At 42.2% G+C, this 15,530-nt stretch overlaps 1 protein-coding gene across 4 annotated transcripts in view; it reads left to right on the forward strand.

The window, feature by feature from the left end:
* Fam168a (family with sequence similarity 168 member A) overlaps nucleotides 1–15,530 on the forward strand; it is a 142,099-nt gene that overhangs the window by 78,595 nt on the left and 47,974 nt on the right. For all 4 annotated transcript variants that reach the window (XM_032893060.1, XM_032893061.1, XM_032893058.1 and 1 more), the window contains one exon: nucleotides 6,707–6,794. In XM_032893060.1, the coding sequence (XP_032748951.1) occupies nucleotides 6,725–6,794 (70 nt within the window). In that variant the 5' untranslated portion in view covers nucleotides 6,707–6,724. The remainder of the gene's footprint in view (nucleotides 1–6,706; nucleotides 6,795–15,530) is intronic.

Raw genomic sequence — 15,530 nt, forward strand, 5'->3', positions numbered from 1 at the left:
GTTTGGTCATCTGTAAGAAGTACAGAAGTGTGTGGTTCAGGACAAATGGTTGTTCCATGAAATCAAAGTTACGTCTGCCATCCTTGGCTTAAGAATTTATTCTCAAGGTCACGTCAAGGAAAAGAAGGCCGCTAAATTCCAGTCATCATGTCCTCATTCTAGGCAGCAGGAAAGAATGTACGGAGAAGAGGGCAGAAAGGAAGGACTCTGCCTTAAGCTGAGGCTTTTCCATTTAGCAGCCTTGCCAGAAGATCTACAGAGCATTTCAGGCACATTCACCAAGCAGAACCCAGTCAGCTCTGATAGATCCACCTAATTGGATTGTTTCACAGTATTTTTCCCAGGTTAGGATTAAACTTGGGGCCTTGCATGTGTTAGGCAAATACTGTCAGTGAGTTATATTTTATCTCTTTTTATTTGTAATTCCTCCCTCCCCTAACAGGATTCTCTCTGTAGCCCTGGATGTCCTAGAACTTACTCTGTAGACCAGGCTGGCCTTGAACCCAGAGATCCCCCGTCTCTGCCTCCTGAGTGATAAGATTAAAATCTTGCGCCATCACTACCTGGCTATTTAAATTTGTTTTAAAGTTACATGTACTTTATTTTAGGAGGGAACATGCCATGGTATGAGTGTGAAGTTCAGAGGCAGTGGGTCAGACTTGGTGGCGGGTACCCATTGAGTGGTCTTGCCAGCACATTTTGATCATTTTCATGGAGAAACTTTGGCTTTTTCAAAATTTTTGCCTCCTTGCGTTATGCCCAGCATCTTCGATTTGGAAGTCTAGGACTAAAGACCAGCTTTATCAGGAGGAAAGTCTTTAGTACTTGTTTTATCTCTCACGTACTACAGATCAGCTTACTGGTGCTTGTTCAGCCCAAGATGAGCTCTCAGTGGAGTTTGTACCCTACTTACTGTTTCAAGAACTGTGAGAAATTTCTGTTCAATAAATGGCTCAGTCTCAGGTATTCTGTTATAATAGCAAAATATCAACAAAGATAAGTGTCAACAGGAAAAGTGAAACTGGCTGAGATCCTCCCCACAACACAGGATTTCTCTGTGTAGCCCTGGATGTCCTAGGACTTAACCAACACTACCTACAGGAGTATAGGTGAGGGGTACTGACAGCAGTGAGAGTCAAAGACAGTTTTATCACTAAACAGCCAGGTCCACAGCAGTGACAACTCAGGTAAGCTGTGTGCCTGGAATTCTTTGCACAACTTGCAGGAAACTCTAAGAGATACCTTTCTGCAGACAGGCAAAGATTGTTTACCTCCTTAGTCCCATGAACCTCTCTGTTCGTCCCTTGTAGTTGGGAAGATCCTCCTGTATAACGCATATCCAATGTATACAGTGCCCAGGGCTTCCTGCATGCTAAACATTCTGTCAGCTGAGTTATATTCCCACCCTACTAACTTTCTTTGTTTAGTACAGCCAGGCTGTTTGATGTGACCTCTCAGTGTGATTTTGATTTGCATATTTTTGTGTTTATTTTCCATTTGTAAATCTTCTTAGCAGAGCTAGATTTTCTATTCACTTGAAAGCTTAGGTTTTCTTAGGCTAGAGAGATATCTCAGTAATTAGAGCACTGTGTTGCTCTTGCATAGGACCCAGGTAGCTTCTCTTCCCAGCACCCACATGATGGCTTACAACACCCCTAACTCCAGTTCCAGGAAATCTGATGTCTGACTTCTGCAAATACCTGGCATGCAGGTGGTCCACATACACACATTCAGCAAAAACATTCCTAAAATAAGTACATTTAAAAATTTGGCTGTTTTTGTACCATTGAGCTGTGTAAATTTTTCACACATTCTAAATACAAATCCTGTATTATACCTGTAATTTAAATACACACCTGTTATTCTAAAATTTGGGCTGTAGAGGCAGGAGGATCAGAAATTCAAATTGTCTACACAGGGTCTTTGAGTCTAGCCAAGCTGGGACTTGAGGCCCTATGTCAAAGAAAAAAACAAGTATATAATTTGAAAATAGTCTTTCATTCTGTAACTTTTCCTGATGGTGCCCTTGTTTTGTTGTGGTACAGAGATTGAACCTTGGGTATCAAGCAAAGCAGGCAAGCGCTCTATCACTGTATATCCCAGCCCCTCCCTCCCTCCCCCCTTTTTTTTCTTAATCTTCTGAGACTAAGTCTTTTATTAAGTTTTCAGAGCTGGCCTTGAACTTGCTCTGCAGTCCAGACTGGTAATATCACAAATACTACCACTTCAGTCTCCCAATTAGCTGAGATTATAGTCCTGCACCAGTAAGTAGGCTTTTGTGTTGTTTTGAATACAGAGTCAATTTATATATGAAGCCCAAACTAGCCTCTTTTCTCAGTTATTTTGAGTTACTGGGATTACAGGGGTTTGTCACCACACTGACTGTTAGTTCCTCTTTTTTAATAATAATAATAATAATAATAATAATAATAATAATAATGTGTATTTAATCCAATTTATTTCTTTGGCTTGTTTGTTTGTTTTGTGCTTCAGTAACTTATCTAGAAAATTATTGTCAATTGAAGGTTATGAAAGTGATTCCTTCATCTTCTTCCCTATGCTTCTAAGGGATTTATATTTTTAGCTTTTAAGTCTTTCGTCCATTTGGGTGTTATTCTAAACTCTTCTGTTTGCTTTGTGGTCTTGCATGGTTCATTTGCCCTTTCTCAGACTCATTTTTCATTTGTAAAGTAGAGATAGTTCATTTAGCTAAATGTGGTTCCTTCAAACTCTTGACTTCTTTTACCTGTAGTTTATGAAGTGATATAGGCCATATAATGGAAAATACTTAGATGTATAAAGAACATTGCAAGTATGGCTGAATGCTACTTTTATAAAATATATACCCACAAATACATTTTCCGAATAAAATACTGTTCTGAATAGATGGCAACTTGTAACTATTAACTAAAACTAGAACTCCTGGGCCTAGAGAGATGGCTCAGCGGTCAGCACTGTCTACACTCCCAGAAGTTCTTAGTTCAAGCAACCCAGAAGTCCCAGCAACCATATGGTGGCTCACAGCCATCTCTACTGGTATCTGATGCCCTCATCTGGCATGCAGGTGTACATGCAGGTGTACATGCAGGTGTACATGCAGGTAGAGCACTCGTGTAAACTTTGTTTTATTGTATGTGAGTGGAGCTTAGTAGCCAGTACAGAAGTAAGATCCCTCCTTGTTTAGACCCTTCGTCCCTCCCTCAGTGCAGGGTTTGGGGAGAGATATGGGACACACAAACTCCAATCTAAAGCTTTGCGTGTTAGTTAAATACATGCCCTACAGCTTAGCAGTTATGGGTGCTGACTGCTCTTTCAGAGGACCTGGGGTTAGTTGCTAGCACCCTCATCAGACAGCTCACCTCTATAGTTCCCGTTCTAGGGATTCCATGCCCTCTGACTGACTTCTGTGAGAACCTACATTCACATGGTCCAGAAAGTTCATTCAGGCACACATACTACATGTAATAAATAAATAAATCTTTAGAATATTTCTATCAGTATGAAACATTTTATTGGATAGCGCTACTTTAGACTGTCCATCTAGATAAAGATGAAGATTCAAAAAAGTGTACATCTCCACTAATTTTTATGATTATTGTTTTCCCCAGTAGTTCCTTTTAATCTCATCTAAAATAGTAATAATAATGTCAGTTAGTTAATTATTTGATAAAGAACTGTATATATATAATACCCAATCTATAAAGAAAATTCTTAAAATAACCTAAGTAGATGAGTTATTTTTAGGAGCTAGGAGAAATACAGGGAACTGACCAAAAAGATATAGTTGGAAATGATGGAAATTTTTGCATTTTGATTTTAGAATTGCAGTTATTTGTATAATTGAGTACACTTGGGGGGTCAGAACTATATTCCTTAAAAGAGTGGATTTTGGGGTTAGGGATTTAGCTCAGTGGTAGAGGCCCTGGGTTCGGTCCCCAGCTCCGGGGGGGGGGAGGGAAAGAGTGGATTTTACTATATGTAAATTCTACCTCAGTAAACTCATTATTTTTTGGAAATAAAAACTTTTATATAGTATTATTTTCCATTTTGAGATTGGAGGAAACTGAGAGTGGTTAGGACACTTGCCTGTGGCTTTCAGTTGATGTGTTGTGGTAATTACAGAACTTGGACCTGAATCTGCCTGACACTAGAACTTGTGGTTTTAGCTGATGTGTGACATCATGACCAGTATACAGATTCTGTTGCAAAAGGATAATCCCTTGGAAACTGGGGACTCTGCTCTCAGCAGTTCCCCCAGAAGTGACTATGGTAGTCTTATTTTAATTGTTTGTTTGTTTTCTTTTGACACAGAATCTTACTGTGTAGCCCAGCCCAGCCCAGCCTTAAACTCACAGCAATTCTCCTTCAGCTTCCCCGGTGTTGGGATTACTGCTTTGCTTCACCATACCTGGTTTATTCCAAATATTAGACCCTGGCAGATCTCTTTTCTGTCATTTACTGGTTGGGATTGAATTGATGTTGTTATCCCCATGTCATGGTTTCCTGTGTCTGTCTGGGGCTCTCAGTTTGGAGCAGCGGGAGACCTGTTTCACAGATGATGCGTTTCTTTGACTATAAAAATGTTTCACATTTTGTCCAATCGGCAGCACAGGGTGTGTTCTCAGCAGGAGGGTGTGCAGATGTTTATAGGGCCGGTTGTGCTGCCCAGCACATGTTTCAGTCTGTTTCATGCTGCTATAACAATGCCACAGATTGGGTAATTTGTAACAAGAAAAAATTTATGTGCTCACAGGTTTGGAGTTGGGAAGTTCAGTAATGAGGTGCAGGTGTTTGGCAAGGCCTTCTCGCTGTGCCATTCCATGGTAGAAGAACAGAGGAACAAAACAAGAGGGTAGAGAGAAAGCATGAGAAACTTCTTTTATCCTTTTATGAGGACCCTTCTACCAGTGTAACAGCATTAATCGGTTCGTGAGAGTGGATCCCTCATGATGTCTTAAACATTCCACCTCTTACTGACAGTGGCCATTAAGTTTCCTACACATGCTTTTAGTGGGTTCTGCCTTCAAGCCATGACAGCATTTTTACAGTCTCACTTAACATGGACCTGTTAGGCAGAGAACTGGTTGAGGAGAAGAAGGTCCAAGTAAGGGAAAGGCTTCAAGCTGTCATCTGTGTTATCTGCACCGGGGCACCTTAGTCACACGCCATCATAGTTTATATCTGCAGATCACGTTACCGTCAGTAAGTTTAACATCAGAGTTTACTTCTTAGCCAGGTTGTAGAATGGTTTCCCCTAAGATGAACGGAGAGTACGCGCCTTATTTATATCCTCATGCTGAGCTGAGAGCACACACCTTATTTATATCCTCAAGTTGTAGCTTCAATTTGTAGATGAGCGTAATGACCCCATTAATCCTAGCCTTGTTTGCCAGGGCTTCGCATTGGGCAGACTTATGGAAGTTCTAGATTCTGAGATGAACAGTGGCATTTCCTGTTTTCCTGTTTTGAGAGTCCCAGCATCCTGTCCTTGGGATCCCATCAATTCTCCACCTTTCATTCCAGAACCCTGAACAGACATAATTAATCACAGAGCCGTTGTCATCAAGCCAGATGTTCACTGCCTGCCTTCAGCATTTAACTTGTTTCCCTATCCTGGGGTGCAACAAAAGTTAATGACCTAAAAAATTGCCCATCTATCATGTAAACCTAGTTAGGAGAGAATTGTTTGACTTTATGGAGTGTAAGTAATATATCTGGAGACACGTACTCAAACATGTGTCGGCTTATGTATAAGATATGGCTCTCCAAACAAGATGGGACAAATTGTCTGGGTAATAGAGCTTAATGGCAGGTTTTCCATTAATCAGAATGGAGAATGTCCGTTAGGATAATTAGCAGAGCACTCGTGTAGGTGATAGTTATTGCACACAAATTTCCAAGTCTTTTTCTTTCCCTTGAATAAATTTGGTAAGACGTCTTGGCTGTTTTCCTTTTTGCTTAAGATATTCAGTGGCATCAAATTCCCCCTTTGGGGAGCATCAAGATGGCTCGGTAGCTAGAGATGCTTGCTGCTAGGTCTGACAACCAAGTTCTATCCCTGGGACCCACACAATGGAAGAAGAGACTCAACTTCTGCAAGTTGTCCCCCGACCTGCACATGGCACTGCACGTGTATGCATGCATGAGCTCACAAATAAATTTAATAAAAATTCTTCCCCTTTTCTTTACAGCTGTTAGTAGCATTTATCTTATCTTCTGCAGGCATAAGAGGTGCACAAGACACTTGCTTTCTCCCTTCCAGCAGGCTAGGTGCTGACCACCAGACACCCAGGCTTTCCTGATAAACTGTAGCAGCCTGTCAGTTTCCAACTGTGAGTTAACATCATTAGAAATAGAAAGGACCTCAGAGGTCAGCTAATCCATTAACATTATGACATCGAAGTCTGAAGAGGAAAAGTGACTTGGCCAGTGCCACATTAATGTCAGAACTCTCTGTAGAATACTGGTAATAGTATTAAACTGAGCCTAAAATGGCTGAGTTGGCATTAGACAAGTTCTGTCACTTCTCTGTTCTTTCATTCTGCATCTGCCAAATGGGGAAAGGATTGTACTCTATTTAATCCTTTTGTTCCTATACTATGATGCTTCCTTCGAGCATAACTGAAGACTTTAGAAGAGATTAGAAGATGATGCCACAGGGGATGAGCAATTAATAATCAGTGCTGTTGTCTTTGTCTTTCTGTAGGATCCTCAGTCTTCCACAATGAACCCCGTTTACAGCCCCGTGCAACCTGGGGCTCCTTATGGCAACCCCAAGAACATGGCCTACACTGGTGAGTGCTGTAAGAGTGAATTATCATTGCTTTTCAATTGCTCTTTGATATACTTTTATATTTACTTAGTGAATTTTAATCGTTTTTACTCCCACTACCTGTTCTCACCCCTCTGCCATGAACGGATCTAATTTGCTGAGTGACTTTATAACTTACTACAGGGCTCCAAAAGCCCTAGCAAAGCTTGAGAGGCTGTGAAAGATGGGTCTAAGGTCCAGTAATGATGGAGGAGGGAGCGACAGTCAGGGTCTCACTGTGTAGCTCTGTCTATCCTGGAACTCACCGTATAGACCAGGTTGGCCTGGAACTCACAGAGATCTACCAGCCTCTGCTTCCTAAATGCTGAGATTAACGGCATGTGCCAACATGCCTACCAGTAGAAGTGACTTTCTTGGCTAAAGAATTGATTATTGAGTTATTAACAGTGGGCTGGAGAGAAGTTAACACTTACTGAGTACTTGTCATGGTCCTGGCCTGTGGTAGGCACCTTAAGTATTTCATTTCACATTTATTTGTTTGTTTGTTTATTTAAAAATGGACTTTACAGTGTGTGTGTGTGTGTGTGTGTGTGTGTGTGTGTGTGTGTGTGTGTGTGTGTCTCACATGTACCACCATGGTGTATGTCTCAAAGAGGACAACTTCCTGTAGTTAGTTCTCTCCTACCATATGGGTTCTGGGAAATAAAACTCAGGTTACCAAGCTTTGTGACAAGTGCCTTTAACAGCTGCAGCATCTCTCTGGGCCCACACTTTCATTCTAAAGTAAATCCCATGCAATGTAGCTCATTACCACCATTTCACAGATGACAACATTATAGTCATAGTGGACACTGCAGAGTCTAAATTAATTAATTGAACGCAAGTCAGTTGATTCTGAAGACTGATGTTTTAAATTCTTACAGTATAGTGTGTTTTTTTTCTTTTGTTTTATGTATGTTGTGTTTGGAATGTTATTCCTCAAGAAATCAATTTTTAAACCAAGCATAGTAGCTCACACCTACAATTCTGGCACTCGTGAGACTGAGACAGGAGGATTTCCATGAGTTTGAGGCCAGCATATAATACCTGACATAAAGTAAGAGTTAATCTCAGTAACTCTGATAATAGTTGCTCTCAGTTATAATAAGTAAAGGCAGGCAGGATGTGCAGCAGTGGAACTGAGGGAAAATGTGTCTGAAGGTATCTAACGTGTGTTTACATATCACAAGCCTTCAAAATATTGACTAGGAATCAAGATAAGGTGATATATGAATAAACACATTGTTACAAGGCATGGTCAGGTTCGGAGGCTATGGCTCACTGGTAGACTCAGACCTAACGTGAGAAAGTGCTGGGTTCACACACACACACACACACACACACACACACACACACACACACACACACACAAAACGATTATATAGCCAGTTCTTGATCACAGAAAAGAAGTGTTGAGGGCTGGAGAGATGGCTCAGTGGTTAAGAGCACTGACTGCTCTTCCAAAGGTCCTGAGGTCAAATCCCAGCAACCACATGGTGGCTCACAATCATCTGTAATGAGATCTGATGCCCTCTTCTGGTGTGTCTGAACAGCTACAGTGTACTTATATATAATAAATAAATAAATCTTAAAAAAAAAAAAAAGAAGTGTTGAAGAGGGAAAGTAGATGAAAATTTTGGTAGTGGGATTGGAGTAGGAAGAATGGGAGAACTTAGTTCTAGCACAGAGTCACCGCAGAGTGGAGGCTGTGACCTATGTCAGCTCTGTTTAAATTCTTCCTCATATGACTAAAGATATCTCAAAGAGCAGAGAGCCTGTTGTCTGCAGTTGACTCCCTTCCCTTCCCTTTTTTTTTCTTTTCTTCCTTTTCCTCCTCTTCCTCCTCCTCCTCTACTTCCTTCCTCCTCTTCTTTTGGAACAGGGTCTCTCTGCATATCCCTGGCTGTCGAGATTGTTGTCAAACTCAGAGATTTGCCTGCTTCCGTGTCCCTAGTGCTATAATTAAAAGTGCCACACCCAGCAGGGTTTTGTTATTGTTGTTTGTAATTTTAAAGATCTCACGGTATAGCTCTCTGTCTGTTCTGGAACTCTCTATGTAGACCAGGATGGCCTTGAATTCAGAGATTCCTCCTGCTTCTGATGAAATGTATGCACCCCCATGCCCAGTTAAGTCAGCTTTGGCTATCTCTCCATTGTTTTTTGTTGTGGTAAGGATTAAACCCAGAGCCTTACACATACTAGACAAATATTTACCCTGAGCTACACACTCAGCCTTAGCCGTTTATGCTTTTAAGTTAATAAAACAGGTCTCGATAATATACATCCAAAGAATACTCTGAATTATACTGGAAGTTCAGTTTGATAGGGTCGTGGCAGTAATCTCTTAACTTTCAGCCTTACCTGTTGTGTTTATTACAACTCTCTTGCTCTTCTTAATCTGCAGAGTAAAATATTTTGTTTCAGCTCTATTATGTGTTATTTTAATAAAATTATTTCCAGTAGCCAAGACACATGGGACAGACCTAGCTCAGGGAGCTTATTGCTTTTTCCCTTCCCAGTTCAGGGTGTTCCCAGTAAAGTAAGTTCTTTGCCAGAGGCAAATAAGCTGGTTTGGCATGCTGCCTTTCTGGCTAACTTCTTCTTAGAAATAGCTAAGCTCGAGAAGGAAGGAAAAGTTACACTTGTTGATTTGCACTAAAAAGATCAGGCAATATGTTACTTTGGAAAAGGGAACAAACTTTGTCTTTGCTGGGCTCATGGTAGAATTTCACAGTGCATTTTGATTAAACGTACAGCCAACTTAAAATTTAAGCTCTGTCAGTGAATACCTGGATGGCTTTAGACAATTGCTTAACTTCCCGAAACTGAATTTGTTTTGTAAACTGAGATAACACTATAGATATTTAATAGGATGATTCTGAAAATTGAATTATATAATTTATACTCTACAGGGAGAGAAGAATTTTTGTGTGTCTACTTATTAGGATATTACTATCCTGGAATTGTAATTTCTCTGCTGGAGAGTTTAGAACTCTGCAGGTAGTTTAAATAACACACACCATACACAGTCAGTCATATACATTTTACCTAGACTAAACTTTCAAAAACATACTTTTCTTTTTAAAGTCATTTTCCTGTGCTTTGGTTTTTGTTGGTGTTTTTGAGACAGGATCTTACTGTGTAGCCCTGGCTGTCCTGGAACTCTCTGTAAACCAGGTTGGCCTCAAATTCACAGAGCTCCCACTTGTCTCTGCCTCCCAAGTGCTGGCGGTAAAGGTGTGCGCCAACCCTGCCTACCTTCATTTTCCTTTTGTTTTATTCTTTACCTAGGCTGACAATGTAGCCCAAGGTTAACTTTGAACTCTGAATTCCACTTCTACCTCCAAGAACTGGGATTAAAGATAGGTGTCACCATGCCAGAGTGTGTCTCGGCTCTGGAAAGAGAAATTTGGGCTTCAACCCTCTTGAGGGCCAGACACCAAAACCAAGTTCTTAGCACAAAGGAAATTTATTTGTCTCAGAGGGACAAAGACAAGGGATAGGAGATAAAGGAGAAGGGAGAAAAGGGACAAAGGAGTGGGGGTGGGGAGTGGGGGTGGATAATTACCCCAGAGGAACAAAGGACTGCCTCTAGATGGAGAGGAGACAGACATGGGCTATAGGCATATGGCAGTTTAAAAGGGGAAAGAGGAACCCCATGTTAGGAACCCCATGTTAGGGGGAGATGTTTAATTTTAGTTGGACAGGTTAATTAGGGAAGCCAAAGGGGGACTTTTGATTGCTGGATTTCAATACCTTGATAGCTGGACCTTTGTAGTCAGCCTTAGGAGGAAGAAATGGCCAAATAAGGAAATAGACTTCAGGGACTAGCTTTAGCGATGCATTCTGATAGTTTTTAGCAAGGAGGAGAGGGAAAGGTAAGGAGCAGAACTGGTCTTTCCCCTGTTTGCCATGCTCAGGCCTGCTAGACTCTTCAAAATCCTTACTTCCTAACCTTAGTGACTATAAAGAGCAGTTCTTTTATTATTTATTTGTTAGTCTGTTCGCTTAGGTTTTTCCAGATAGGGTTTTTCTGTGTCATCCTGGCTGTCTGTCTTGAAGCTCTCTCTGTAGGGCAGGCTGGCCTTGAACTCAGAGGTCCACTGTGGGCTGAGCCTTGCTGCTGGGATGCTGAGCGCTGCCAGCCTGTCACTCAGGGAAGGCAGAATGCAATCTGGGATGGGGTCCCACCCTGTTTCCCTGCATAAGAAACAGCAGGGACTGGGACAATGGATACTGTGGTTCTCAGCCTCCTGTACTCCCCAGATGCTGCTGGGGGCCGAGGGGTTTGGGAACGTGTGTGTGTGTGTGTGTGTGTGTGTGTGTGTGTGTGTGTGTGTGTGTGTGTGTCTCCTAGAGTCTGAGCTTCCCCTATGCCCCAGGCAGGAAGGAGATGGCTGAGCCCAGGACAGAATGGAATCCAGTTTGGCTCCTACTGAGTGCCAAAGTATAGAGGGACTGGAAGAGAGGCCTTCTCTAGGAGATGCAGGTGCTCTTTACTCTCTTTATCCCCCTCTCCCACCCAGTAGCGATGGGATGCCCAGGAAGGGAAGCTTATTGGCTAAACACTTGGGGCCTATCTAGATACTCATTAGCATGAACTCTAGGTTTTTATACTACTTTAACATTTGTCATGGTCCCCTCAGTGGGCTGTCATGGTTAAGTGTTCCAGGATCGGAAGAGCCTGACCGGGAGCTGGTTCCAGTCTTCTGTTCTCATTTATGAGAATTGCCAGGTTTTTTTAACTGCTTAAACCTTACCAGGTCTTCTGGCTGGTGGCAGGGTCTACTTGCCCACAATCCACTTGCCCCTGCCTATTGAGTGCTGGGATTAAAAGTGTGTACCACTACTACCTCACAAAAATCAGTTTCTTTGATGGATAGGACCCACATACCTTACCAGAGCAGCCTAACATCAGCTCATTATTTAGACTTCCTGTTTGTTTTTCTTCCCTTCTTCATTTTTTTAAAAGATTTATTTATTTATTATATATAAGTACACTGTAGCTGTCTTCAGACATAAGAGAAGAGGGCATCAGATCTCATTACACATGGTTATGCGCTACCATGTGGTTGCTGGGGTTTGAACTCAGGACCTCTGGAAGAACAGTCAGTACTCTTAACCACTGAGCCATCTCTCCAACCCCCTTCTTCTTTTTTTTTTTTTTTTTTTTTTGATCCCCAAGGATTTCATTTTCTTTCTTACGTATCCCCTTTGTCTAAGAATAAGATGTTTGTCATGCTGTATCCAGCTTCTGTAGAGTTTGTACAGGAAGCAGATTTTCAAGTTTTCTTGTATATGGCTGGAAATGGAGGACTGAAGTAAGATGAGTTCTAAATATAGTACATCAAATATTTATTACTAATGATAGTAATGACTATGCCAAAAAGTTTTTAATTGCCATTTGGCAAGTACATGCTAGGTAATACATAAATTATTTACTATTAACATTAAGTTTCATAATACTCTTCTTTGCAGATAAAAAATTGTGATAGTTTAACTCGGGCCATGTGATTTGACTGGTAATTATAGCTTCTAAAGGGTACAGAAAGACTCGAACTCAAATTGTATGAGTTTATAGTATGTATAATGTCTTAGTAAGGATTTTATTGCTATGAACAGACACCATGACCAAGACAACTCTAATAAGGACAACATTTAACTGGGGCCGGTTTGCAGGTTCAGAGGTTCAGTCCATTATCATCAAGGTGGGAGCACGGCAGCCTCCAGGCAGGCATGGTGCAGGAGGAGCTGAGAGTTCTTCATCTTCATCTGAAGGCTGCTAGCAGAATACTGACTTCCAGGCAGCTAGGATGGGGGTCTTAAGGCCACACCTACTCCAACAAGGCCACACCTCCCAGTAGTGCCACTCCCTGGGCCAGCTGAGCACGTACAAACCATCACATGTAATAAGCAAGTTGGCCTGTCTTAAAGATGTACTGCTTTCACAGCAGCTAAAGATAAGTGACAAAGCTCATGATAAAGCTGAACCTGTGTTAAAGCATCGTGACCAAGGACAACTTGCGGGGAGAAAAGGGTTTAAACTCTCAGGTCATAATCTATCACTGAGGGACATCGGGGCAGGAATATGAGGCAGGAACCAAAGCAGAAGCCATGGAGGGCTGCTGCTTATTGGCTTGTTTCCTATGGCTTGCCCAGCCTGCTTTCTCACACAACACAGGATACCCCATTTGGGGGAGGAGAGTTAGCACTGCCCACAGTGGGCTAAGCCTTCACTAATTAAGAAAAATGTCCCACAAGCTCACCTACAGGCCAATTTGGGGAGACATTTTTTTAGTTGTATTTCCCTCTTCTCTGTAATAGCAATTCTTGGGGGTTTCTGACACCCACTTTACTCCCAAATAACTGCAGGGCATTTCTTAACCTGCTCTTAAATGACACAGAGACTTGGTATTTTTATTAACAAGCTTTGGCACTATGCTTAGCTATTCTAACATGACTGGACTGCTGCTACCCAGAAAAATGCCCTGTTACTTCCCATCTGGTCTTGCCCTGGCTCCATCTAGTCCATGTGTGTCCTCATGGCTGCTCTCTGATCTCAACCGCATGGCGAATCCTCTTGGTCCATCTACACCTCTCTCTCTCTCTCCTCCCTCCTCCCCCCCCCCCCCCTCCCCCTCTCCCCCTCTCTCCCTCCTCTCTCTCCTCTCCCCCTCCCCCCTCCCCTCCCCCCCTCCTCTCTCTCTCTGTCTCCAGGACCCCCTGATTGGGATCAGAAGTTCTGCCGTATTCTCTTCTCTTGCTCAGCTAGTGGCTGAATCAGCACTGTATAAACCAAACCAAACAGAGGTTATGGAAAATAATTTTTACATAACATTGAGACCAGAGATGCATGAACATGCCATTGTCTGGACTACAACCAGATGTCTGGGCATAGAAATCAGCATCTGAATACACATTGCACAAAATCAGCGCTTCTCAGATAACGCTAATAAAGACCCAGTCAACACAATATGCTAAAGGAGAGGTTGTCTTTTTTCTTTTCCCAGTAAGAGACCTTTTCTCTGAGACTCTGGAAATGGCTAGTGACCTGTAGTTCAAGTGATGAGGGTTGGAAGTTCATGGGTGCAAAAGTGGAAGAAGTCAGAGGCAGGTGGATCTCTGTGAGTTCAGCCTGATCTACATGGTGAGCTCCAGGACAGCCAGGGCTACAGAGGACACCCTGTCACAACACAAGCAAGCTCAAAATTAGAGGAAGTCAAGCCCTTGTGGTGTTACCTATTTCAGAGGTGGAGAGTTAAAAGGGAAATGAAGTTTAAGATTGGAAATACTGTACAACTCTAGGATATGCTGTGTTCTGGTGAACAGTTGTCTTCTAGTCAATTGACAACATTTTCCCTTTTTCTCTCTGTCTTTCTGAAAAGGCCTCTGCTGTGTGCTTAACACTGAGCACAGCATTTTCAGAGAAATTCTTGGAGACTTTGTTCTTGCTATATAGTTGACCGTCTTAAGAAAGTGACTGGAGAATACAGTATGCCATATACTTTGAGTTGTTTACCTGTAGCTTGTGTTGTGGGTTAAATATTTGTGTTCCTCCAAAAATGCGTATGTCGAAGGCCTAACTTCCAATAGGATGCTAGTCATAGGAGATGGAGGCTTTGGAGGTTAAATTAGGTCATAGGGGTGGGGCCTTCATGGGGGAGTTATGTGAGAAGAGATTCCAGAGTTCAGTCTGCTCTGTGGGGCACAGCAAGAAGATAGCCGTGCAAGCCAGAAGGAACCCTCTCCAGAGCTCACTGTGGCATCCTGACCTGGGCTGTTAGCCTCCAGATCTGAGAAGTAAATGTACGCTTTGAAGCTCCCTAACTTACAGCATTTTTTACTTTGGCAGCCCGAGCTGCCTACAACAGATAGTGCAGCAAACCCGAACACCTTTCTCCTAGGTTCACTTTAGCAGTGGTTGTGATAGGACTTCTTTTCCCAGAAGCTTTGGGAAAAGGTATGTTGGTACAATTTTGGAATGTAGTTAAGATGTATATATACTTCCCTTTCCTTTAAGACAGGTGTATTTTTATATTTTATGAGCATGAATGTTTTGCCTCCATGTGTGTTGTGTGCTGCGTGTGTGCCTGCTGCCCTCGGAGTCTCTCTTCTGGCATTAGATACCCTAGAACTTGGGTTACAATGGCTGTAAGCTGTCATGTGGGTGCTGGGAACTGAACCCTGGTCTTCTGCACGAGCAGTAAGTGCTCTTAAGCACTGAGCCATCTCCCGGGCCCCTTTTCTTCTTTTCCTAAAATATTCTGACGGTATAAGCATCTGAGTGTCACCCAGAGGTCTGGTATGTGTTCTGAGCAGAAAAGGGATCTAGAGTGTCAACATGAGATGAGAATAGAGAGAGGAAGCGCCGAGCAAAGGACTTGCTTTTACTCTTTCAAAGGATTTATTTTTATTTATCTGTAATTTATGTGTTTCTTTGTATGTACGCTATATGTGTGCAGGTGCTGAAGTAAGATCAGAGGACACTGGATCCTCTGGAGCTGGAGTTAAAAGTAGTTATGAGCCACTTAACATGGCTACTAGGAATAAAACTCTAGTATTCTGTAAGAATAGCAACACTCTTGACTGCTCTATTAACATCTCTTCAGACCTAATTTTTAATTTATTTAATTTTGTGCTCACCAGTGCTTACAGGCCACAGTATATGTATGGAGGTCAGAGGACAGTGTCAGGTGTCGCCAGCCCTTGCCTTCCACTT

The sequence above is a fragment of the Rattus rattus genome, chromosome 2, assembly GCF_011064425.1.
Source record: "Rattus rattus isolate New Zealand chromosome 2, Rrattus_CSIRO_v1, whole genome shotgun sequence".
Taxonomy (NCBI): domain Eukaryota; kingdom Metazoa; phylum Chordata; class Mammalia; order Rodentia; family Muridae; genus Rattus; species Rattus rattus.